At 39.4% G+C, this 27,487-nt stretch overlaps 1 protein-coding gene and 1 pseudogene across 1 annotated transcript; both read left to right on the forward strand.

Moving 5' to 3' along the window:
* The first annotated feature begins 5,399 nt into the window (after positions 1-5,399).
* On the forward strand, positions 5,400-5,950 carry LOC146492651 (Ig kappa chain V region GOM pseudogene; annotated as a pseudogene).
* Positions 5,951-18,751: 12,801 nt separating this feature from the next.
* LOC146492652 (E3 ubiquitin-protein ligase TRIM21-like) lies at positions 18,752-22,214 on the forward strand. Its single transcript, XM_085147507.1, has one exon. It carries the CDS (start codon positions 19,930-19,932, stop codon positions 21,592-21,594), a length of 1,665 nt encoding a protein of 554 aa, XP_085003633.1. The 5' UTR covers positions 18,752-19,929; the 3' UTR covers positions 21,595-22,214.
* Positions 22,215-27,487: the final 5,273 nt, after the last annotated feature.

Below are 27,487 nucleotides of genomic sequence, written 5' to 3' on the forward strand. Positions count from 1 at the left end.
AACAGTCAGATAAGTTAAACTTTACTCACCTCATTCTTCTTGCTTCCTACACATCCGTACCATTGACTCATTAATGCTGAATTCTCTCGCAGCTGCTCTATTCCCATGATGTTGCAGTATATTAAGGACTAACCTCGTATTGTGGATTATCTCAGTTGTTCTGAAGTTTGGTCCGTTTATCATATCAATATCAGCCAATCACATGTCAGCAGCTCATAGCATTTACACATGTAGACATGTTGGACACAGCCCGCTGAGGATTAATTCAAGCATCATTAAGAAAGATAATTAAAAGTGTCATGGTTGTTGATGCCAGACAGGCTGATCTGCTGGGATTTCTTTACACAGCATTTGTAGGGTTGACGGGGAACGGTCTGAGAAAGAGAAAATATCCAGTGAGCTGTAGTTTTCTAGGTGAAAATACCTCGTTGATGTCAAAGGCCAGAGGAGAAGGGCCTGAAAGTTCTGAGTTTATAGGAAGGCAACAGTAACTCAATCAACCACTTGATACAAACAGGAAGAGCATGTCTGCAAGCACAACATGTGACCTTGAAGCAGATGGGCTACATCACTTAATAGTACTATAGATACAGTGAGTATAACTGCATCCATACAAATAATATGTGGTATTACATTCTTTCCAAATACCAACACAGTGGCACAAGTGGTTTAGAAAACAGTTTCTCCACAAAGTCTATTGTATTCCCACTGTGAAGCTTTCAGTTCTGTCACATGATCTTCACCAGCAAGTAGAATTTACTCAAAAACGTTACTTGAATCAATGTAACTGTATAAATGTAAGTGTGACCCAACAATGTACATCATCATAAAGTCACTGACTAAATGCTTTCCATGAAATATTTAATGCTACAAACATGAACGAAGGAATTCAGAAAAAATATGAATTTCTTACTTCTCTACATCCTGGCAAAGAGCAACTGTTAAATGAACTTATTTTAAATATAATCAGTTAGTAGTTCTTCAAACCCATCAGGATCTACATGGGGTACAGAATGTTTTAAAAACAAATGGAGATGTCCAGACCTTTACTTTTTCACATTGTGCCTTTAAACTTGGTCAGATGATTTCCATAGAGAGGCACTTTGCATCAGCAGCACCATGCTCCAGTGCTCTGGGAGAGTTTATAGTCCTGAGAGTTGAACACTGGATGACTGACAGCTGTCCTTCATCACAACAGAAGCCACAGAAATCCTCCTCATCAAAAACATGACTTTGATCTGCGTCCTCATCTGGACTCTCCTCTGCTGCTGCTTCACAGGTAAAGTCCAGAGAATCAAACTCCTCTCCTCTATCAACATCTGTCCCTCTGAAATGAAGCCCACAAAACCATGAAGCTGCTTTATGTTTTTGTCTCTGTGTCCTCAGAGTCTAAACCTCAGGTCCCAGTGACTCAGACTGGAGCAGTGAGCTCTGCTGTGGGAGGAACTGTGAACATTAAATGTACAACTGGACAGAATGTTTGGAGCTCCAACCGTTTATCCTGGTACCAACAGAAAGATGGAGGAGTTCCCAAACTGCTCATTTATCAGTCTAGCACTCGAGCATCAGGGATTCCAGATCGTTTTACAGGCAGTGGATCAAACAAAGATTTCACTCTGACCATCAGTCAGATTCAAGCTGAAGATGCAGCAGTTTATTACTGTAAAGGAGAATTTGATGTCAACTCTTGGGAGCTCTTCACACAGTGAAAAACAGTCGTACAAAAACCTCCCTCAGTCAGACTGAACAGAAACTGCAGTAACTTCCAGCTGCAGCAGAGACTGACACAGTTCAATGAGCACAAACACATTTTCATGAAGGGACTGAATTTGTCATCATATCACTCAGAAATTTAAAGTTCACTATTAAATGATCATTATGGTGGAAACTTCTTTCTACCCACTCAAAACTCAGGAAATCTCAAACTGTCACAGTTGTTACTGTGAATCTTTGAGAAGTTAGAAGATGCTTCATCATGAACTTTGACCTCAGCTTCATAATGGATCACAGACACACTGTCTTTAAATAAAAGAAACAAATCTCAACACTCAGTCACCCTGAAGCTCAGCGATTTCTGAAGATTATATTGAATCAGTTTAAAGTCAAATATATCCAGTTTTACATTCAGCTCTCATGAGACCAGAGTTTTTCAGTTTTTTCTCGTCTTCATGTTCAGACAACAAACATTTGAAAGTGAGGCCTTTATCCTGCACATTAGCAGCTTTCAGCCAATCAGAGCAGAGTTCAGGATGAATAAAGTCACTTAGTGCATTAGTGTGAACTCATCTGCCTTCTGCAAAGAGGACACCTTCTGTTCATTTAGATCAGCCACAGAAGAACTCAGGCACACATTTCATAAACAGCTTCACTATCATTAGCTCACACACTGATGCTAAATCAGTAGCATTTCAAGCCAAGCAGCACCCATCAACAAGGATTCCTGTCACTCTGTTGACGTCAGAATGAGTCTCATGTCATGTTTTCTTTAGACTTCCAAGTTCACACAATTCTACCTTTGAGTTTAAACTTTCTTCAGGATTCAGAAAAATGCATGAAACCACATATTTACTTTGTTTTAGTTGTTTTTAATAATTACTTTGCTTCAAGGAAAATTACCTTCAGTCAAACTACAAATGAAAACCACTAACACTTACAGTCACCAACAACTTTACAGATACAGTTTGGTTTCATAATGTCTCACTGAACATCCAGAAATATCAATTTGTCCTCATTTCTGTCCTTCAGCAGAACAAATATCATTCCCAAAATCCTCCAGTGGATGGAAACTGGTGGTTCACGTCTTGTCCACGTCCATGCAGGATGTTTCACATGTTCATAGTGTCAGTCTGTCCTTCTTTCACACTGTCAGGCTGCACACTGTGAGTCAGGCCTGTGATAAAGAAATTAACAGAAAATCTCACCCGAAAATGTTAAAACTGGGAAGTTTAGTAAATGTTACTAACCTGTAGTACCTGCACGTGTTTGTAGATTACTCAGCTGCAGTCATCCATTCTCTATTTCCTGTTTGCGTTGCACTAGTTTCACTACCCCTGCATGGTGAATTAACGAGTGTTTGCAGACAAGTCAGCGACTGCAGTGATCTGCTAGAAACCAAACCGCCCTCATTGCAACCGATTTGAGCCAGCAGTAAGAGTTTGTTGGCTCTGACTACAACCAGTAGGAGCCACAAACTCCAGCAACACCAACTGGTCAACGGAAACTTATTTTCCCCTCGTGACTGGAGGTTGAGGGGGGGACACTAGGCCTGTGTGACTGAAGGCTGAGGATCCACAAGAGGTTACAAAATACAGCAGATTCATTTGTTTCTTAAATACTTGTAAATTCTGATTCTTGTATAAGAGATTTCTTTAATATTGTAATTATGTTAATTATTAAATGTCTGTTCACACTAAAAGAAATGATCTTGATATTTAGAAAACAGGTTGTTCTTTCTGTAACCTCGGCCTGTTGGTAGTTTAATTCTGCAGTGGGTCACATTCACAAGTTATTTAGTCCAAACTATCAGTTGAATCATTGATCTCAGTATTACTACACATGATTATTGGAGGTACAAGTGATGGATGCAGAAATGAACCTTTTTTATTAATAAAAAAACAAGGATCAATGAAAGGAATGATGAATGGAAAGATGTGAAAAGTCAGAAAAATGAATTTTCAGAAGATAAAAGTGTCTGTCCTCAGTTCCAGCAGGTCACCAACGGAGGAAGAAAAAGGACCATCTCTTATAAGATTGAAACAATTTGGGGTGATCAGTTCAGTAATTCTTCAAGGTTATTTGATATGATCATAGATTTTAATGCATCGTGTTATCCAGTCTTCTTAATTGTCACAGCCTGGGTCTGAGGAGTCTTGATAAAGTAATATGTTCTGTTGGTAGTGTTGGTTGTGCTCTTTCTCCTTTCTTTCTCCGTCTTCCTGTGTGTTTATGTTTGTTTGCACTCCCGGATGTTTTCTGTCACCAGAAGGATCGCGACCCCAGAAGTGTTCCCGCGCTGGAGGCAGCCACACCTGCCGCTCGTTACCGGCAGCCGGCTGCAGCAGATTACGCTCGTCGGGAGTGCGATATTTAAGAGTGTGGATCCAGTCGGTGTGGGGTTCTTAACAACCTGTCGAGTACAACTGTAGACAAGCTAGTGTGAATGACCTCGCTACTGTGGATTCCCGGCTGAGCTGTGTTGTCTGTGCGCCACCAGGAATCGGGAGCGGAGTCCCAGATTGGAATTGGGTTTTTTTGGAGTTGTCACCTTTCACCATTTATGGACACTTGCACTGTGTGGCGATTCAGCGAGAATCACACGAGAGCCACAGTGCTGAATTCTGGACATTATTATGGTTTTTCACTCACTGTAAATAAAGCTCACTGTTCACCTGCACCCGAGTCCTGCATTTGGGTCCTCCTGTTCCACAACTCCACGTCTGCCATCGCAGTCCGTGACATTGATGGGATGTTAAAAACACACCATGTATTCATATTACTTATTGGGGAAACAATAAGTGTGCGTCTGAGCTGGTTGGAGGGTAGAAAACTAGATTAGAGGCAGATTAGGAACTAGAAAGGATTGGGGTTGTTTAATTACGTCTGTAAATCCTTCCCCTCACATTCGTCTGGAATAATCAGGCCCCATCTTATCTGAATGAACCCATAGCATCATATCACCCTATCAGAGCACTTCGCTCCCGCTCTGCAGGCCTACTTGTTGTTCCTACAGTATTTAAAAGTAGAATGGGAGGCAGAGCCTTCAGTTTTCAGGCCCCTCTTCTGTGGAATCAGCTTCCAGTTTGGATTCAGGAGACAGACACTATCTCTACTTTTAAGATTAGGCTTCAAACTTTCCTTTTTGCTAAAGCATATAGTTAGGGCTGGACCAGGCTGCTGGGGGATTCCCACCTTTGCTCCCCTTTGACTCACTATGTGTTTAAACACCTCTCTGTAGTTAATCATTAGTTATTATTAATCTCTGTCTCTCTTCCACAGTCTGTTTTTTCTTGTATTTATATCTATTTTTATAAATTACATACTCAGTAATGTTTTATAAATGCTGAATTTAGCACTTACTAATATCTTACTAATGCTTTTCAATATTAAGTGTTACAAATACATTGATGTTAGAACTGTGTCTTCTGTTCTGTTGTTCGTTATGTTTCTGAATAATTATCAGCTTTTCTCAGGAGAAGAAATCAAAACTATTTCTCTCCACTAGATGTCATGAATTCTTTCATTATTCAGTCTCACTGAGGGAAGCTTTGTAAGCTCAGGACAGCTGCAGCTGAGTTTGCATATGTGTCCTGCCTCTCTGCTCACAGCTGTTAAGAGGCCAGTGTTGATCAGTGGCTGTCCAGGCCTTTCAGAGCCACTCACACACCAGCAGCACAATGATGATGTCACTGACTCTACTGCTGGCCACCCTGGGGCTCCTTGTTCAGGGTGAGACTCTCTGTCTTTGCTTCAGCATGCAGCCAGGTTCACCACAATGATGTTCTGCTATGATGGAGAAACTCTGAAACAAGCAGCACTGACCTTCTTCCATCTGTTCTCCATGTTAGAGAAATGATCCTCGAATGTTTAGATGTTGATCATCTTTCTCTGAACTTCTCTTCTTTTCATGTTTTCAGGTTCATCAGCAGAAATCGTCCTGACTCAGACTCCTAAATCTCAGTCTGTTGTTCCAGGACAGACTGTCTCTATCAGATGTAAATCCAGTACATCTATAGGTGATGACATTAACTGGTACCTTCAGAAATCTGGAAAAGCTCCTAAACTCCTGATTGAGGATACTACAAATCGTCAGTCTGGAGTTCCAGATCGTTTTCGGGCAACAGCAGTTCAGACTGACTTCACTTTGACCATCAGTGGAGTTCAAACTGAAGATGCAGGAGTTTATTACTGTCAGAGTGCTCACTATACCAGTCAGTGGGTGTTCACACAGTGAAAAACAGTCGTACAAAAACCTCCCTCAGTCAGACTGAACAGAAACTGAAGTGACTGCTGCAGCTGGAAGATACTGCAGAGACTGATACAGTTCACTGAGGACACACACACACACACACACACACACACACACACACACACACACACACACACAAACACACACACACACACACACACACACACACACACACAGTCTTCAGATAAATTTCACCATTATTTCTCTGATATCCGCGGAAATCCATCCTGACTAGCTAGTGATATACACAAAACATATTATTCTGAATTTTACACTTTTTAACCTGCAGTGAACATGCAGGTTACAGTAATCTGTTACTATATTTTGCTGCCTCTGCTACACCCAATAGGAAAACATTAAAAAAAATCCCACATGTTGAAAAACAATGTAGCTACAAAATACTTTGAAACTACTTATAACAGGGAGCAGCTGCTGGCTGTGAGTCTGTTTTTTTATTATTGTTTTCTTCTTTTCTTTTTCTTTAGTTCTTTTAATTTTTTCATTTAGAGTTTGATGTGTAGTGATACAGTGAAAATTAAATTTTCAGTGTATGGAAGCATCACTGCTGAACCTGAAGGATGATTATCAGACAGAAGAGCAGCTGAATGGAAACACATTAAAAACCACTATTTGAAGACCTCAGTTTTTATTTGAAGTATTAAAACCATCAACAGTGCCACAAGCATGAAAACATGAAAACTATCAAAGCAATACAGACACAGAGGGAGCAGACTGAGAGAAGCTGCAGACTAAAGCCAGTATCAGAGTCCCAGTGAGTCAGCTCAGGACTGGGAACACTGGTCTGTCATCAGAGTCTCTGAGAGTGGAGTGTGGGAGCCCTGGGTGGCCTCACAGGTCACAGAGCCCACCTTCTCCCACTGGTCTGCAGGGAGCCTCAGGGTGCTGCTCCAGCTGTAGTGGCCGTCATTCTGCAGCACCACGGGGCTCCTGCTCTCCTCCCAGCTGATGCTGCCACTGCCATCCACCTTCCAGGACAGCCTCCAGTCTGAGGGGAAGCCCTTGTTGGCCACACACATGACTGTAGCCTTCCCCTGCTGCAGCTCCTCACTAGAGGGCGCCAGCACGCTCAGGGAGGGGGGGACTCGACCCACTGCAGAGAGAGAGATGTTAGAGAAACTGGGAGTTTGGGTGAAACTGATCTCCAGCTTTTTCACTTCCCTCTCTGAGCTTGGTGACCATGGTAACAGACAGGCTTCACTGCTGAACCATGGCAACAGACGAGTTTCAGTACCAAAGATAAAAATATTAAAGTGTTTCTTTGACTTCTGATGTTCTCGTCTGTAATCTGTGAACAATTTCTAAGTTTTACAATTAAAATTAAAACTATCAGAAAAATAAATTTTCCGAATTTTATCATAACTCAAAATTTAAACAATGTAGTTTATAAAACTGGAAAAAAAAAGTTGAACACTGGATGACTGACAGCTGTCCTTCATCACAACAGAAGCCACAGAAATCCTCCTCATCAAAAACATGACTTTGATCTGCGTCCTCATCTGGACTCTCCTCTGCTGCTGCTTCACAGGTAAAGTCCAGAGAATCAAACTCCTCTCCTCTATCAACATCTGTCCCTCTGAAATGAAGCCCACAAAACCATGAAGCTGCTTTATGTTTTTGTCTCTGTGTCCTCAGAGTCCAGAGGACAGATCACAGTGACTCAGCCTGGAGCAGTGAGCTCTGCTGTGGGAGCAGCTGTGAGCATCAAGTGTAGGACCAGTCATGATGTTTATTATAGCAGGCCACTTCACTATTTAGCCTGGTACCAACAGAAAGATGGAGGAGTTCCTAAACTGCTCATTTATCGTGCTAGCAGTCGACAATCAGGGATTCCAGCTCGTTTTACAGGCAGTGGATCAAACTCTGACTTCACTCTGACCATCAGTGGAGTCCAGGCTGAAGATGCAGCAGTTTATTACTGTCAGAGTCATCACTACATCAACAGTCAGTATGTGTTCACACAGTGAAAAACAGTCGTACAAAAACCTCCCTCAGTCAGACTGAACAGAAACTGAAGTGACTGCTGCAGCTGGAAGATACTGCAGAGACTGATACAGTTCACTGAGGACACACACACACACACACGCACACACACACACACACACACACACACACACACACACACACACAAGGTTTAAATTAAACTGCTAACATCTGTTCTGTGAAGAGTTAGGGTTAGCTTTACTCTTCAGTGACGACTTAGACCACACAGGGTTACAGTGGAAGTAGTTTTTTATTATTATTAATATATTAATCTCTTCATGTATCAAACCAACAGTCTGGAGTTTCTGATCATTTCAGTGGGAATCAGTGTGAGACTGACTTCACTCTGACCAACAGCTGCACTCAAACAGAAACACTTTAGAAGTTAGCATTGATGCTACGACTATCTTCCAGGACAGACTCCAGTCTGAGGAGAAGACCTTGTTGGTCAGACACGAGCATGACCTTCACCTGCTGCAGCTCCAACCACTGCTCAGAGAAGGACTGCCAGCTGTGGATTTCAGTAGAAGAAGTTTCAACTCTGCTGATCTTTCATTTCCCACTCTGAGCTCAGTAACTATGGCAACAGACAGGCATCACTGCTGAACCATGGCAACAGAAGGTTTCAGTACTAAAGATGAAAACACAAACACTGACTTCACGTTTGACATTGTTTAAAATAAATGCACAAATTCAAAGGTCAAAGGTCAATCACATAAAAATACAATTAGATGAATTAGTCGACTTTATCTTTATCTCTCATCTTAATCCTTGAGCTCATTGGTTAATCTAATCAAAATATCAAGTTGTAAATAATGTAAATATTGTGATGTTCTCAGCACTGAGCTGTAAACAGCTGCAGCTGACTGACTCTGTGTGTTTGCATATGTGTCCTGCCTCTCTGCTCACAGCTGTTAAGAGGCCAGTGTTGATCAGTGGCTGTCCAGGCCTTTCAGAGCCACTCACTGGTGACTCACTGGTGACTCTGTGAGTTAGTGAGAGTCTGTTTATATCTCCTGTTTAGTTTCATCTTTTCCAAAGTCTTTATTTGACTGAAGAAAGCGAGGAAGTGTGTCATCACTAGTCAAATACAGGTTACAGAAACTCATTCTGATCTTTTACTGTTTCTGTTAAACCCAACAGAGGAAGCCGTCACAGTCATACATGATGGAAACTACAACAAAGAAACTACTCATACCTGGGTGAAGCTGGTGGATGCAATTCATTGTTCTCTGTTATTTGTCACTTTTTATAAATAACCGAATTAACAAGAATGTGATGTGAAGTGAAACAGCACATGTGAGTGTCATAAATGTGTGTCAGAGACAGATGTGCTGATCTGTGGAAACGTCCTTACTGAAACCTCAGGATGGTTTTCAGACAGAACAACAGTTAAATTGAAACACATGAAAATCACCTTTTGAATATTTCTTTATTGTTAATTTTTTTTTAATCATTAGCAATACTACAAGCAGTAAAACATGAGATTTAAAATCAGAGTGAAACAGAGACAGAGAGAGAACAGACTGAGGGCAGCAGCAGAGTCTCAGTGAGTCAGGTCACAAATGTGAACACTGATCTCTGCTCAGTATCTCTGAGACCAGAGTCTGGGAGCCCTGGGTGGCCTCACAGGTCACAGAGCCCACCTTCATCCACTGGTATGTAGAGAGCTTCAGGGTGCTGCTCCAACTATACAGGCCGTCATTCTGCAGCACACCAGGGCTCCTGCTCTCCTCCCCGTCACTGCTGCTTCTTCCATCCACCTTCCAGGACAGACTCCAGTCTGAGGGGAAGCCCTTGTTGGCCAGACATGTGAGCGTGGCCTTCCCCTGCTCCAGCTCCTTAACGGAGGGGGGCAGCACTGTCAGGGTGGGACGGGTGTCATCTAGGAAACACCAATTAGATTAGAGGACAGGAACCACAAGTTGTTTGTCTCCTTTAAGAAGTTTCTGTCAGGTGTTTTTTCTGCTCCACCAGTCACTCACTCACACATTGTTTCACTTCCCTTTAAGAAACCTCTCATGCATATCAGCACAGAGAGAATCATCACACAGTTTGACCTGAAATGTTTTCAAACTACACTGGAAATAAAAGCAGATGTGCAAACCAGTTTTTCTTTAAAACCATGTAAAGTCTGAATCATAGACGATTAGATATCAATCATTAAGCATTTTCGATTCAAAGGTCCATCTGACACAATAACACTTTGGATTTTACACATTTTCTAATCCCCTTTTCAAATAAGAGTTATTATTTGGAAAGTTTAGAAACTAATCGATGGATAATGAAGTTTAATATTGGTTCCAGATAAAAATTTCCTTTCTGTGTGACAGAAATGTAGACAAAAAAACATTTGCTCTGAGTCACCTTCCATCATATAACAGCAGAATAACAAATATTAAAATTGTCGTAAAAAATTAATCTTTCAAGCTCTCTAAGACTAATTTTAAGATCCACCTTTATCAAATTTCATAATAAAAGCAGTTTAATTAACTTACTTCCAACATCCAGTCTGGTTCCTCCACCAAAAGTCCACCACAGTGATACAAACTCATTGAGGCGCCGTACAAAAACCTCTGACTGTAGAGAGACACGGCTCTCTGACTCTGAAACAAACAAACTCAACAAAATAATTCACTGTTTGTCCAACACACTTCATGCACAGACAGTCACAACAAAAAAAGTATTATGTCTTGTAGTTGCAAATTTTCATGTATCAGTACATAAAAAAGAAATTGGTCTTAAATTAGATATTGAATTACCCTATTTTTCGGACCATAAGGCGCATTAAGCGAAACAAAACAGTCAGATAAGTTAAACTTTACTCACCTCATTCTTCTTGCTTCCTACACATCCGTACCATTGACTCATTAATGCTGAATTCTCTCGCAGCTGCTCTATTCCCATGATGTTGCAGTATATTAAGGACTAACCTCGTATTGTGGATGGATTATCTCAGTTGTTCTGAAGTTTGGTCCGTTTATCATATCAATATCAGCCAATCACATGACAGCAGCTCATAGCATTTACACAGGTAGACATGTTGGACACAGCCTGCTGAGGGTTAATTCAAGCATCATTAAGAAAGATAATTAAAAGTGTCATGGTTGTTGATGCCAGACAGGCTGATCTGCTGGGATTTCTTTACACAGCCATTTGTAGGGTTGACGGGGAACGGTCTGAGAAAGAGAAAATATCCAGTGAGCTGTAGTTTTCTAGGTGAAAATACCTCGTTGATGTCAAAGGCCAGAGGAGAATGGCCTGAAAGTTTTGAGTTTATAGGAAAGCAACAGTAACTCAATCAACCACTTGATACAAACAGGAAGAGCATGTCTGCAAGCACAACATGTGACCTTGAAGCAGATGGGCTACATCACTCAATAGTACTATAGATACAGTGAGTATAACTGCATCCATACAAATAATATGTGGTATTACATTCTTTCCAAATACCAACACAGTGGCACAAGTGGTTTAGAAAACAGTTTCTCCACAAAGTCTATTGTATTCCCACTGTGAAGCTTTCAGTTCTGTCACATGATCTTCACCAGCAAGTAGAATTTACTCAAAAACGTTACTTGAATCAATGTAACTGTATAAATGTAAGTGTGACCCAACAATGTACACCATCTTAAAGTCACTGACTAAATGCTTTCCATGAAATATTTAATGCTACAAACATGAACGAAGGAATTCAGAAAAAAACGTGAATTCCTAACATCTCTACATCCTGGCAAAGAGGAACTGTTAAATGAACTTATTTTAAATATAATCAATTAGTAGTTCTTCAAACCCATCAGGATCTACATGGGGTACAGAATGTTTTAAAAACAAATGGAGATGTCCAGACCTTTACTTTTTCACATTGTGCCTTTAAACTTGGTCAGATGATTTCCATAGAGAGGCACTTTGCATCAGCAGCACCATGCTCCAGTGCTCTGGGAGAGTTTATAGTCCTGAGAGTTGAACACTGGATGACTGACAGCTGTCCTTCATCACAACAGAAGCCACAGAAATCCTCCTCATCAAAAACATGACTTTGATCTGCGTCCTCATCTGGACTCTCCTCTGCTGCTGCTTCACAGGTAAAGTCCAGAGAATCAAACTCCTCTCCTCTATCAACATCTGTCCCTCTGAAATGAAGCCCACAAAACCATGAAGCTGCTTTATGTTGTTGTCTCTGTGTCCTCAGAGTCTAAACCTCAGGTCCCAGTGACTCAGACTGGAGCAGTGAGCTCTGCTGTGGGAGGAACTGTGAACATCAAGTGTACGACCAGTCAGGATGTTTATGTTTCTAACAACAAACACTGGTTAGCCTGGTACCAACAGAAAGATGGAGGAGTTCCTAAACTGCTCATTTATCGTGCTAGCACTCGAGAATCAGGGATTCCAGATCGTTTTACAGGCAGTGGATCAAACTCTGACTTCACTCTGACCATCAGTGGAGTCCAGGCTGAAGATGCAGCAGTTTATTACTGTAAAGGAGAATTCCTTGCTAGCACTTGGGAGCTCTTCACACAGTGAAAAACAGTCGTACAAAAACCTCCCTCAGTCAGACTGAACAGAAACTGCAGTAACTTCCAGCTGCAGCAGAGACTGACACAGTTCAATAAGCACAAACACAATTTCTTGAAGGGACTGAATTTGTCATCGTATCACTCAAAAAATCAAAAGTTCACTGTTAAATGATTATTATGGTGGAAACTGCTTTCTACCCACTCAAAACTCAGGAACTTTGACCTTTGACCTCAGCTTCATAATGGATCACAGAACACACTGTCATTAAATAAAAGAAACAGATCTCAACACTCAGTCACCCTGAGGCTCAACAATTTCTAAAGATTGATTAGTTTTAATGATTAAAATTAAGAAAGCAAACACTGCTCTCAGTCAGTTCAGTGTCAGCGTGATTCTCCAGGTGTCCTGTTAAATAAATAAATTCAATTTTAATGGAAAAATTAATTATTTCATTCCTGAATTTTTTTTCTGTTTTTTCTCGTCTTTATGGTCAGACAACAAATATTTGAAAGTGAAGCCTTTAGTACCGTGGCTGGGAAGTGCAAATCACATTTACAACATCAACAACAAAATAACATTTCCGAAAACACTTTTACATTAAAAAAAAAAAAAAAAATGTCAACAAAATAACCTTTAAGAAAACACTTTAACAAGTCTGCTACAAATTAACAAGTGGCTCTTGACGGAAAGGGATTGTCTGAAATACCGGAAGTGACTCAACAATTAGGCTTACTCCACATTTGTAGTACAGAAAAAGTGATTTGTAGTCAGCTAAACGAAGACTTTTCAGAGAAGTATTGTTCAGTTAATGTTTGAAGAGATTTTACAAAAGAGTATGGGTGAGATAATGACATTCAGATTTTTAAATGTCACAGGGATTTTCTCAAGAAAATATCCAGGCCTTAAAACCGTCATGGCCCACACTCCACTCCAGCAGGTGGCGTCAAAGCACCTTTAAATTTAAATTAGCGGCAGAAGAAGAAGCAACAGCTAAACGCCTGATGCACAAAAAGGAGTAAAGAGACTGAAGCTAACGCCACAAAAAAGGCAAAACATTTTCCATTTATCTATGTAGTGCAGCGAGCACCGTCAGGGCAATAAATGTAACGAAGCGCTGTGAGGAGTTAGTTAGTGATGGTAAATTTGATTCTTTTTACTGAATCGAGTTTTAATGAGTCACTCACCAAAGTGAATCGAGTTTTTTGAGTCATTTGATTCACTGAGTCAGTTGACCAGAGAGTGCAAAAAATTTACATTTTCACTCAAACTTAATTTGTTTCTCTTTTCATGTAAATCCCACTGCTAAGATGAATGATTCTAAAAAAACAACAACTATTTTATAGAGCAAAAAAGAGCAAAAACATTTCTAAAATTAAGCAATTTCCTATCAAAATTGCTTAATAAACATTTATTGTATTTATTTGTATTTTATTTGTATTTTCCTTAAATGTGTTAAATATATATTTTCTCATCTAAATGTCCACTGAGCTGTGAGCCAGGGGGCGGTAATGCACCTTAACATTGGTTGCCAACCAAGAAGAAGAAGAAGCTTTGAGCCAGGAGGGAGGGGGTGAGTGAGTGATTCGTTCGTTCGCTCTATGATTCAGCACAGGAGGGAGGGGGTTAGTGAGTGAGTGAGTGAGTGAGTAATTCGTTCGCTCTATAATTCAGCACAGGAAGGGAGGGGGTGAGTAGCTCAAATGTGCTGTTAGCATGTTAGCAGAGCGATGCTACTGTGAACCGAGGAGCTATTTTCTTGATGTGAGCTTCTACTCAGGGTTTTTTCTTCCAGTTCAGAGCAGAAATGCTTTTGTTAAGAAACTGGCTGTTGTGTGTCCCCCCCCCCCCCCCCCCCCCAATTTTAATTATAAGCTAGATATATTTCTACTAAGCGAATTAGTTTGCTAACAGAAACAGGGATGAGTCAGTGAGTCAGTTGGGCTTGCGAATCACGATTCACGAGTCAGTAAAGTGATTCTCGAGTATTGAACGATTCGTTCACGAGTATTGAACGATTCGTTCACGAATCCAACATCACTAGAGTTAATTTCTAGACGTTTGTTGACATGACATTCTTTCCCCACCTGGAAGCAACATGAGGCAACTTATGTCTCGGATGTTACCAAAAGAAGTCGTCTATTTTGGATAGCAGCTGTGAGACGAGCTGATATCCAGTTCTCTTCCATCTCCAAATATCTGTTGGTGTGCTCCAGACATTTTCCTTCTGGTAAGTTCTAAATATGCTCATATTACTCTTTATTATGGAAGACCACAAGAGCCACGCACATCGAAATAAAGAATTCTGTGCTTAAATAATGAATTTAAACATAACCCTTGCTTGAGTGTGGGGATCATTGATAAATTGTTTACAGACTTCATGGATAGATTTATACTGAAAAAGGGACATGATACTATTTTTAAAAATACAACGCATATCCAACTATAGTCATTAGTATACCATATACTTATGACTTTTGGGGACGTTTCTAACATAAATACACTCCGCTTTAACCTAAATGGAGCCATTCAATGGGAAACTTTCCTTAGGGAACTAGTAAATACAATGAACTCTGATTATGAAACATATGCATATGTTAAGGCAGTGGTTCCCAAACTTTTTTCACTGGGCCCCCCTTTGTTTTACAGAAAAATGTTCGCGCACGCACACACGCATGCACTAACCATCCTCAACTTCACATCAACAGCAGTGAACTGCCCCACTGTTACATGTCACATGATTATGATCATATAGCTACAGAAAGAGGTTTTATAGGTAGTGTTGTCAGTGATAACAGGTCATTTAAAAATAGTGACTGTATCTGTTTGTGTTTTACAAGAACTCCTTTGAAGCAAAGGAGCAGTTACTGTACCTCCACATGTCTGAGCTCCTCACTCTCTATGAGACTAAGGTCAGCTACTCTACAGCAGAAACTCATTACAGTTGTGATCACATTAATTCATATATTTAAAGACTGTTAAAAAATTAATCCAGATATATCCTTACTAAATATTATGATCAACTTGTGAATCCATCAATGGACCATAAAACAAAACATTCAAATAACAGAAGATTCAATTCAATTTCAATTCAATTTTATTTATATAGCGCCAAATCACAACAAATGTCGCCTCAAGATCATTTGAAATGAGATATATTCTGAAGAACAAACTTAAATCTTTCCTAAATTTATTTTAAAATGCTTCTGCTCAATACTTTGATGAACTGAATGATTCACTGATGAAAAGCATCATCAGATTGATCCAAGTCTGTGCTGGTGTGAGTCAGATGATTTCCATAGAGAGGCACTTTGCATCAGCAGCACCATGCTCCAGTGCTCTGGGAGAGTTTATAGTCCTGAGAGTTGAACACTGGATGACTGACAGCTGTCCTTCATCACAACAGAAGCCACAGAAATCCTCCTCATCAAAAACATGACTTTGATCTGCGTCCTCATCTGGACTCTCCTCTGCTGCTGCTTCACAGGTAAAGTCCAGAGAATCAAACTCCTCTCCTCTATCAACATCTGTCCCTCTGAAATGAAGCCCACAAAACCATGAAGCTGCTTTATGTTTTTGTCTCTGTGTCCTCAGAGTCCAGAGGACAGATCACAGTGACTCAGCCTGGAGCAGTGAGCTCTGCTGTGGGAGACACAGTCACCATCAAGTGTAGGACCAGTCAGGATGTTTATGGCTCTAGCTTGTTAGCCTGGTACCAACAGAAAGATGGAGGAGTTCCTAAACAGCTCATTTACGGTGCTAGCAGACGAGAATCAGGGATTCCAGATCGTTTTACAGGCAGTGGATCAAACTCTGACTTCACTCTGACCATCAGTGGAGTCCAGGCTGAAGATGCAGCAGTTTATTACTGTCAGAGTTATCATGAGATCAGCAGTCAAGCTGTGTTCACACAGTGAAAAACAGTCGTACAAAAACCTCCCTCAGTCAGACTGAACAGAAACTGAAGTGACTGCTGCAGCTGGAAGATACTGCAGAGACTGATACAGTTCACTGAGGACACACACACACACACACACACACAATCATAAATGAACACATACATTAAAAGAAAAGTCTGTTCCCCCCTTTTTTATTTTTGTTTTTAGAGAAAGTCAAGAGGTAGCAAAGTGGAACATTTATTTCAAAGTGTATCCTGACCTTTGACCTCAGTTTCATACTAGATGATATCAATATGATCTATGATTTGTTAAATATGAACAATCAGGTAAGCAAAAAAGACTTTCATTAACATATTTGAAATTAAACTCAATACAACTCAAAGAAAACAAGAAGTCTTATTTGAAATAATCTAAACATTTGATGAAACAATCTCACCCTGAGATACAGCCAGTACCTGCTGAGGAGCTTTCAGTTAAGACGCCTCCATCTGCTGAGGATGGAGGCGTCCATTTATTATAGACATGTATGTGATAAATATACCATTCCTCCCAGGATACTTTTTGCCCACATTCATTCAAATCTTGTCAGCACTGAAATATCATCCAAAATATGAACAAAAAATGACCAAATCATAAAGAAGAACCGCACTGAACCAGGTGTGGACAAGTCATTTTTCTAAGTGACCCTCAGGACCATGAACGCAAAAGAAAAACAAAAACAGGGAGCACAAAAAAAGCTAAGAGACAGTTTAAAACCTTTACGAAAATGTAACAAATATAAACCTTTTTTAAGTTCTACATTTTCTATTTTCAGTGAGACAAAGATTTTACTCTGAAGACAGAATCAATAAACAGTCTCAATTTAAAAACAAATTCACTGTTTGTCCATTTTGTTGGCCAACATTAAGACTAATTTAAAGAACACAATTTTAAAAACACATAATCATTGAAGTTTTGCGAGTGGAGTTATTTGCAGGTGGAAATATTTACATAAAGCTGGAACTACAGTTAGTTCCATAAATATTTGGACAACCTTGATCTAATTTTGTTCTTCATATTACCACAATGCATTTTAATTTTAGTAATCTTAAACACTTGTTTTGTCAAATCTTACTTACAATTACACGAGAAATTAGCAGAAAATTAACTCTCTGACTTCTCCAAGAATTTGTCTTTTCCATTATTGCTGTTGTCTCAGGTTGTTGTCACGATGACGCCTCCTGTTGTTAAATGTGTCGTACTGCTACTACTTCTGCTACTTAAACACAATTTAGATTATGACAGGTTAGCTGTCGTCTCAGTGTTCAGCACTATTTCAACATCAGTGTAGGTCTCACAATGTTATTGATCAGAGAGGGAAAACTGAGAATTTTACGTCTCTTTACAATAAATGAAACAGTCCTTTAATCAGTCACCTCACTTCCAGTGTTTCATTGTGACTTATTTCCTTTTATTTCAACCCTCAAGTCGGGGATTTCAGTTCATTTTAATGATAGAAAATCTGGCAATCATGGGCAGTCACTTTATTAACAGTCACTAAGTGTTCAAAGTGAAAAACTGAAGATCAAAAAACATGCAGAGTTAGACTGTTCAGGCTTTTTTTCTCGGGTCAGTCATTTCTGCAGTGTTGCTGTAAAGTTACTCCCCAAGTGATCATATAGAACACAAATATAAAAATGTACTTGGAGAAAAATCTGAAATGTTTCTTTTTTGTTACATTTTCTTACCTCAGGAGTTTTGCAGTTTAACAGGTTCATGCTTCCAAAGCGCTTTCACCAACACTGGCTCTTTTATGCTGCGAAAAAGATTCAAATCAAATGAGAACATTTTAAACTCTGCTTGTTTCACATGTATGCATCTGTGATCGTGTCTGAACCTGCAGAAGGAAACAAACCTGAAAACAGAGGTGCAGTAAGAGGCGGAGCGAGACGAGACAGACGAGATTCACCTTAAAGTTTGTGGATGACAGAGCTGCAGTCGAGACGCATCTCTGTGCTTCTCTCTGAAGAAAACACAACTGAGTTCATGTTTTATTTCCCAGCATCTGACCTGAATCTGATTATTGGTGAGTACACCTGATATTTATTGTGTTTTAACTGAATATTTCCAGCTTTCATCAAACAGGAAGTGCCATTCATTTATGCTTATTCATTTTATTGTTATTTGTAGCAAAAGTCAGTGTCACAAACCACAGTTTTTATATAAAGTAATTTTCTTTCCGCTAGCTGAGTCTGTAAAATCTGCCAAATATGGCAATAAGTACATAAAGTTGTCACGATCAGGTTTGTTGAATGAAGTTTGTAGTCTGCTGATGCAAATACAGAACACAAGAGATGGAGGTGAACATGAAGCGAGTCTTTAATACTGTTTAGTCCATCCATCCATTTGCTTCGGCTTATCCTTTTCAGGGGGGGAGGGGGGGGCTGGAGCCTATCCCAGCTGTCTCAGGGCGAGAAGCAGGGTAGGATTGAATAGAATAATCCTTTAATTGTCCCACAAGGGGAAATTTGGGTGTAACAGCAGCAAGAAAGACACATATACAAACAATCAGTCACAATTTTTACATATTTACATGAAGGACAATGATTACCAAAAACTGAGTACTGTACTGTAATAAAATTCAAATACAGATAAGAGGCAAACCCTGGGTATAGTGTGAATCAGTTGATAAAATAGTGCAAGGTACAGCGCTACCCTGGACAGGTCGCCAGTCTGTCGCAGGGCTGACTACTGTTTAGTTCAAGAAAAAAAACAGTCCAAAAAACACAAGAAACAAAACACAAAACCAGGAGCTTTAAGGAATAATACTACTGGAACTTAGGGAGTAAACACCAGGAAACACATGCCCAACAAGGAATGATGGGAAACTGAGACAATAAACACAAAAGGTAATGAGGTAAGAGGAAACAGGTGGAGCAGGAACAAATCAGGGATGATGAGACAAGAGAAGTAGAACACAAAATAAAGCACAGTGACAAAAGACTATCAAAATAAAACAGGAAGTAACTATTGGAGACAAAAGAGTCAAAGATACAAAACTGACACACAGAAGAATAAGGAAACAACAAGACACTACAAAATAAAAGTCGAACCTGCTGAAAGCAGCCAAACACTGAAACAAATACTCAAAGAATAATGAACAACGAGACTGAAACCAGAATGTTAAATAAAGACAAGAATTTAAAGTTTGTAATTGAAAACTGTGGATCCAAAACCCGGGACCGTGACACAAGGACAGAACAAGTCAAAACTCAAGTATATCTACAAGCATCATCAGGGGATATGCAGCTATTTGCATGTGTTGATCTCAGTGAGGTCATGAAAACACAGGATTTGAATCATCAACCATTGTGTCCCTGCCAGTTTCATTTCTTGCCTTTCTTTTCATCGAACACATTTTGAGTAAAAAGTTTAAATTACACAATTTAATTCATTCATAAAAGACCCACAGAAAAAAGGAAAAAAGTATATTTGTTGTTAATGTGTACAGGAGATATTCCCAAATGTATATTTGCTAAAATATTCTTCTGACTTCATCAGAAAGCCACGATGAGACCAGAGGAGCTCCTAAACACCCTGGAAGATTTAACAGACGATGAGTTTGAAGGCTTTAAGTGGCGCCTGCAGCAGGGAGAAGTCCTTGCCAGTCGACCAACCATCAAAAAGAGCCGACTGCAGACGGCAAAAAGACGGGACACTGTGGACCTGATGGTGCACACCTATACTCTTCCTGGAGCTGTGGAGGTGACCAGGAAGGTTTTAGAAAGGATCTGCAGGAATGATCTGCTGCAGAGTTTGTCTGCCAGCTCAGAGCAACAAGCTGCCGTAGCAGGAGAGGTTCCCTGTGACGTCTGCACGGGAAGCAAACTGAAGGCCCTGAAGTCCTGCATGGAGTGTCTGACCTCCTATTGTGAGGCGCACCTGGAACCTCATCAGACAGCTTCACGTCTGAGAAGACATCATCTGGTAGAGCCCTTGGAGAACCTGGAAGGCAGGATGTGTATGAAGCACGATAAACCTCTGGAGCTGTTCTGTAAGACTAACCAGACATGTATCTGCACGCTCTGTTCTGTTTTCAAACACAAGACTCATGAGTTTGTTCCTCTGAGAGAAGAATATGAGGGAAAGAAGGCAGAGCTGTGGAAGACAGAGGCTGAAATTCAGCTGATGATCCAGAAGAGACAACTGAAGATTCAGGAGATCAAAAAGTCAGTGAAGATGAGTAAAGATTCTGCAGACAGAGAGAAAGCAGAAGGTTTTCAGGTGTTCACTGCTCTGCAGGAGTCTGCTGAGAGAGGGATGAAGAAGCTCATGAAGGAGATCGAAGGCAAACAGAAGACAACAGAGAAACAGGCTGAAGGCTTCATCAAGGATCTGGAACAAGAAATCTCTGAGCTGAAGAAGACAAGCTCTCAGATGGAGCAGCTCTCACACTCTGAAGACCACCTACACGTCATCCAAAGCTTCTCATCCCTGAAAACTGTTCTACCCGCAAAGGACTGGACAGAGATCCGAGTTCATCCACCTTCATATGAGGGAACTGTGGTTAGAGCTGTGGCTCAGCTGGAGGAGAAACTCAGGAAATGCATGAAGAAGAAGCTGCTTGAGGCCGAGCTGGAGAGGGTCCAGCAGCATGCAGTGGATGTGACTCTTGATCCTGATACAGCAAATTCGAGACTCATCCTATCTGATGATGGAAAACAGGTGCATTGTGGTGATGTGAGGAAGAATCTTCCAGACATCCCGCAGAGATTCTCTCCATGTCCTAATGTTTTAGGAAAGCAGAGTTTATCTTCAGGCAGATTTTATTTCGAGGTTCAGGTTAAAGGAAAGACTGCCTGGGATTTAGGAGTGGCCAGCGAGTTGGTCAACAGGAAGGGAAAAATCACGCTGACTCCTCAGGATGGTTTCTGGAGTTTAGGCTTGAGAAATAGAAATGAGTACAGAGCTTTTGCTAGCCCGTCAGTCCGTCTCTGTCTTCAGTCTGGTCCTGAGAAGGTGGGGGTGTTTGTGGATTATGACGAGGGTCTGGTCTCTTTTTATGATGTGGATACTGCAGCTCTTATCTACTCCTTTACTGGCTGCTCCTTCATTCAGAAACTCCACCCATACTTCAGTCCCTGTCTCAGTGATGGTGGTGAAAACTCTGCACCTCTAATCAACTGTCCTGTCAATCAAATCAAGTCAATCAACAGATTTTATTTGATGAACTGATTGATTTTTGTTGAAGGGAACCAATGAACACGTTTAGTGTAAATACTCTACAGTTTCCATGTTTTCTATAGAATCTGAATATTGTGGACTCTGATTTATGCTTTCATTCGATTCTCGTGGAATTTGAAGCAAACAGAAGCAAAAAAATGAATCAGGAAATTTTCCCACTAAGTGATTATAAAATATCAGAGAATGAATCTCAGAAAGCTTCATTTAAGAATAAATGAACAGTAACCTTGTAAGTGTTAACAAAATGAAACATTACACTTTTTGGTCTTTTGAAATTGATGTTTGAGACTGGACTGTTTCAAACACTGAAAGTCAGATATCTTTACACTGTGTGTTGATTTGTTACTGTTTAATATTTTCTTAACCTCTTGTAAAGAAAAGATAACTGTTGTATGTAAATAATAGGGGTGGGGGAAAAAATGGATACTGTGTAGCATGGTGATATTTTGTTTGCTAATAATGTATCGATACAGGGACAGCAGAAATCGATATTTTGTTACAAAAAGGTTTTTGTGCTCTGACTTCAGAGCATGTTGATCCTTTTTCTGAGCAAGAATCCTGACATTTCTTCACTGTCCAAATGTGTTTAACTTTATTTTGCCAGCAATAAACATGACAGTTGACTTATTTTAATTTAAGACATGTTTTATTTTAATTAAGTTTAAAACTTTTTTTATTTAATGTAAAATTATATTTTGTTTTAATTTACTGTCAAATTCTTCAGTTGCTGAAGGGGCTGCATAGTTTTCATAAACTGCATAGTTCAGAATAGCTATAATTGTACCAGATGGTTGATTCAGTTAAGTTGGACTAGACTGTAATACAAACCGTTCAGTTTGTCAACAATAAAACTGAAATGAGAGAAAGACTGAGTGTGAGACTTTGATATTAGAGAAAATAAATATTAATAAAGTTTACCTTTATGTACAGAATCTGAATATCGCAAAATATTTTAAAAAATTGCAATAATATCGTATCGTGCGTTAAGTATTGTGATAATATCGTATCGTGAGTTGTATGGTGATTCCCATCTCTAATAAATAATAGTGACAAATACTGCACAAAACTACTGCTTATTTATGACACAGTCTCCATCACGATAACAACAAATCTTTCTTCTGTGAGTAAACAGCGCCATCATGTGTTGTAAAAACATGACAAGAACACTTACAATTTCAAGATTTTATTTGAAATTGCCAAACAGAGTTTAAATGTGATGCTAGAGGTAATGATTTAATAGCTAATCAGTACGCCAGGGGTGGGCAGCTCCAGGCATCGAGGGCTGGTGTCCTGCAGGTTTTAGATGTGTCCTTGAACCAACACAGCTGATTTAAATGGCTAAATTAGCTCCTCAACATGTCCTGCAGTTCTTCAGAGGCCTGGTAATGAGCTAATCATGTGATTCAGGTGTGTTGACCCAAGGTGAGATCTAAAACCTGCAGGACACCGGCCCTCGAGGCCTGGAGTTGGACACTCCTGCAGTACGCCATATCAAAGAGTGGTTGAAAATCTAATTTTTATTTGTTTTCTGCAAACCAGAAACTCTGAAATATTTTGCACGTGTAATTTTTTAAATGCATTTTATTAAAAAGACTGTCACTTAATCTCACCGGTACATATTAATTGATTTTCTTTCAGTGCTTACAGCTGTGTATAGTAATTTTCCCATTCATTTGTGATTGTCTACTCAGATTTGACCATTTTATCTATGAATAAATAGGTTTTCTGCTCTATGATGCAAGTTAGACCCTCTCAATTTTATACTTTCTTTTGCTTTTTTTTTAATTTAATACATTTGAAAACTGACCATATGGTATCATAAATATATTGATGGATGATTTTGTACATGTCTAGATTAGAAAAATCTAACATAAGATACTATTAAACTTTTTAATAAGTCAAAGCAAATTAAACAAAAATAAAATAAATTTTTAAAAAAGTGTTACCTGCTTAAACTTGCTGCCTTTTTTAGCCGTACAAAGGAGATCAAACTAAACAGGGCATTATACCTCTGCTCCACAGGCTGTGACATCACCTCAAACAGATGCGGCAGGTCATCTCATCACCTTCAAATAACCACAGCAGGTCATGACGTCCACCAAGAGACCAGAGTGCTGATGCTACAATCTGGGCTAGCTCCTGATATCATGCAGTGCCTCATATTAGAAACTTGGTGGTTTGAAAGCTGAGTAAACTGTGTAATGGTGACATCTTCTGGTCCAGTAATATCTTCACACATGATTAGAGAATTTTTTCAATGTGGCTGCAATTTGATGGGAAAAAAAGCCATAGATGCCCCAGCCTGAGTGATGAATATTTAACTCATGTCTAGGTAGCTTATGTAATCCATGGGTTGCCCCTTTTAATCCACAGCAGACTTGATGCCCTCTTTGCGATATTGATGCGCCTGATTTAGGGGACTTCTTACTGTGCAGTCCCCTGAATCATAACAGCTTGAAGTGTGAAGTGTCTGCCCGGCAAAACCTTAGCAGGACCTCAGTGGGCTAGCAATAGCTGCTCCTGTTTAGACGATCCCCTGCAAACTTCCCATACTCAGCTGTCTTCCTCTCAGTTGCCTCTACCACCTGGAAGACCAGATGACTTTGACACACGCAGCCATGAGCTGGTGTGGTCATGGCTATGGAGACAGGTTCATATATTAGTATATAGAACAAAGTATAACACGGTAAAATGTACAAATACTTAAGTAAAAGTGCATTAGAATTGTTTCAATGAAGTGCTTCTGCAAAACAATACGATATATCATTCTACAACTGTTTATAACTTGCATAGTTCATATTTCTCTATAGTTTTCCTACTTATATCCTGTTCATAGCTTGTACATACTTATAGTTATAGCATATTCATAACATACCTTCATACCGTTTACATTATAACATACCATAATAGACCCTTTTCTGTAATATATCTGTATATCTATATTATGGCTAAAGCTCTTCTGGATGGATGCAAACTGCATTTTGTTTTCTTGTACTTGTGACATGTGCAATGACGATAAAGTTAAATTCTGTTCTAAAACTACTGCGTTGCATTTAAGGACTGCATCTGTCCGTGCTGTTTAGAGCTGGGCCTTTGCCACCTGTAATATAATAAACTCACTTTTATGTTTTATTCTTACTGACCACTCAAAGTCACACTTTATATTTTTTACAGGCGATAAATTAATACAGGACTTTACCCTATACACCTAAAGCACTTTATCTACCTCACATCCACATCCTTTCTAGAATTGAATTAGCCTAACGTGTATGTCTTTGCACTGTGGGAGGAAGCAAGTGAAATGTAACGTGGTACATTTGCAAACTCCACCTATAAAGGAAGCAGGAAGCTTCATGCTGTCAGTCCACCATGCCACCACATGTCAGGCTTCATGTCTGTGCCAAGGCACCCTCTCCTTGACCTTTACATGGTCACTATTCTTTATGTGCATCAGATATGATCACCCCTGTGCTGTTTTACTATCGCATTGTTTGGAGATTCCACCATGATCCTTCAAAGACCAGCAGGTTTCTGTCTCTGTGGGCAAATATGGTGGGGACATAGACAGTTCTTGTGACAGTGTCAAGGTCACCTTTGAACATTAACATTGAACATTGTTACAGAAATTATACAAACAGACAGTTTCCAGTTAGTTCACAGTCTCAAGAATCCCTATAATCACCACACTGTTTTATCTGACCCACACCAGTGGATCTAAAGTCCATCTCTATTGATACAAGTCAAATGTGACCAGAAACAGCCTCAGTGTACAAAGGTCTGTACACCCATGTACAATTGTAAAAAAAATTTCATGTGTATTTTGGGCCACTTTTTGGAAAAGTCATCAAATTACAGACTAAACGAATTTAATTTAGGGTATTTTAGTTGCAGTCATCCTATAAGGAGTAAATATGTTTGTTGATAGATTGTGTGGAACAAGATCAAGAAAAAATCTCCAAGGGAAATAAATCATAAAGGTAAAATTTGTAACAGAAAACTCTGCCATTAGTCTGCAGCCAAACTCTTCCTGCGTCACCATATGCTTCTGACACAAGAGAGCCGGCTCTTCAGGTTGTTTTGTCACTTTAATTAATTTATTATCAACAACAATATAAAATTATGCACAAAAGGAATTACTAATGTAAACAAAAGTGGTTTTATTTATAAATGTTTATACAAAAACATATACGGTGGCCCCTAGAGACAAACCACATACAAACTCCAAAGCACGTACAAAGCACGTAGATTACTTACATGACACAATTGAAAGCATATGTGTATTGTTTGCATATTTATACACAAACACTCATATATATTCAAATAAATTTAAAAAAAAGTTAATTTACCTGTTACTACCACACACCAAATCCGGTCATACTTCCTGGCTTGTAGGCACTAGGATCCTGGAGCACTTCTATTGTGTTTTGGAGTTTGTACGTGCTTTGTCTCTAGAGGCCACGTAAGTATACTTTATTTATTCACCCCACATAAAATGTTATAAATAAATTATAAAATACAAAAAACAACTATTTATATTTCAACTTTTAACTATTTGAATTTTCAACTTTTTCCTTTTAAAGAAATTTAAAGTGAAACAACACAAAACACTGCAAACCACAACACAATTAAATATAAATTAAAATATGCAAAAAAAAAAGAGGATGCACATTCTCTGTCAAATAGGCCTGGGATGATTATTTGGGAGAGAGTTTTCTGAGAGTGCTCTGTTCCTGTGCAACTGTGAGTGTAACTATAGTTACATATATAGTTACAGTTGCAGATGGGGGAGGGGCGGTATAATCTGCTCAGCGCAAAGCACAAGTGCGAAGTGAAGCGGAAAAAAAGAAAGTGCAAGAGAGGGTGAGAGAAATAAAAGGCACAGCTTGAGTCCTTCACTTCAAAGAGTCGGCTCTAAGAGCCGTTTCGTTCGCGACCGACACATCACTATTAGAAAACACCTGTTGGCACAAATAAATGTCAAGTAAAAATCCGCTATAGCGTGCAAATGGTTCCTTAAAAATAAAATTCCTCCAATATTGTTAGAATTTTATTATTTTTACACCAGAGAAAATGTAAACTATGGGAACACAGGAAGACAAATATGTTTCGTTTTAAATAAGACTGCATTTTAATGGCAAGTGAAGTTTAGGCTTTGAATTAAAAATGTTTTGGGTTCTTTTAGTTTGAAAATATACATAGATGTGCTCCTTTTTTCTTTTTCTGTTTTTTATAAAACAGTATTGTGAAGACAAAAGACTATTTTGAAAGGTCGTCTGAGCTTCCAGCACATTTGGTTTGGATTTATACCAGATGCCCTTTTTGAGTCTGTATTTTAGGCCACTTTAAGAAAAGTCAGCAAATTTAATGCTTAACATTCTTTTGCTGTAAAATAAGAGTGTGAAGGCCATAATAGGGTTTGGTGAACAACCAGGTGGGTGACACACAAATGTAGTCGTGACTCTATTCTTGACTTTATAGTGTTTATTTGGTTCATTTAAAGAACATTTGTTTTTGAGTATTTCTCAGTTGTTTCACTTCTTGTTTCGTGGACTTAATTGTTTGTTTACATGTTTTTTAACCTCTGACTGGCCATTATTGTTTGCGTGGTAATTTTGGGTGTTTTGCGCTCAGTAGTTTGTGTACATATTGTTGCTTTATTATCAGGCTGTTTGCTGGTTATTTTGGGCAGGGTTTTTTTTTTTTAGTTCCTCTGTGATTTTTGGTTTTTGTAGTTATTATAATTATTATTTTTTGTTTTGTGTGGTTTTGGGGGTCTCTTTGTCGTCTTTTTACGGATTTTCATAGCACGCAAAAGTCTTATTTTGAAAGTTATAACCGGAACCCCACCCCCCTCGACGATTGTAGAAAACAGTCATCTCTACAG

This window comes from Neolamprologus multifasciatus, chromosome 22 (genome assembly GCF_963576455.1).
Source record: "Neolamprologus multifasciatus chromosome 22, fNeoMul1.2, whole genome shotgun sequence".
In the NCBI taxonomy this organism is placed as follows: Eukaryota; Metazoa; Chordata; class Actinopteri; order Cichliformes; family Cichlidae; genus Neolamprologus; species Neolamprologus multifasciatus.

Bases quoted from the DNA above. Each gene is read 5' to 3' on its own strand.
- LOC146492652 (XM_085147507.1), top strand. From the start codon at position 19,930: ATGAGACCAGAGGAGCTCCTAAACACCCTGGAAGATTTAACAGACGAT.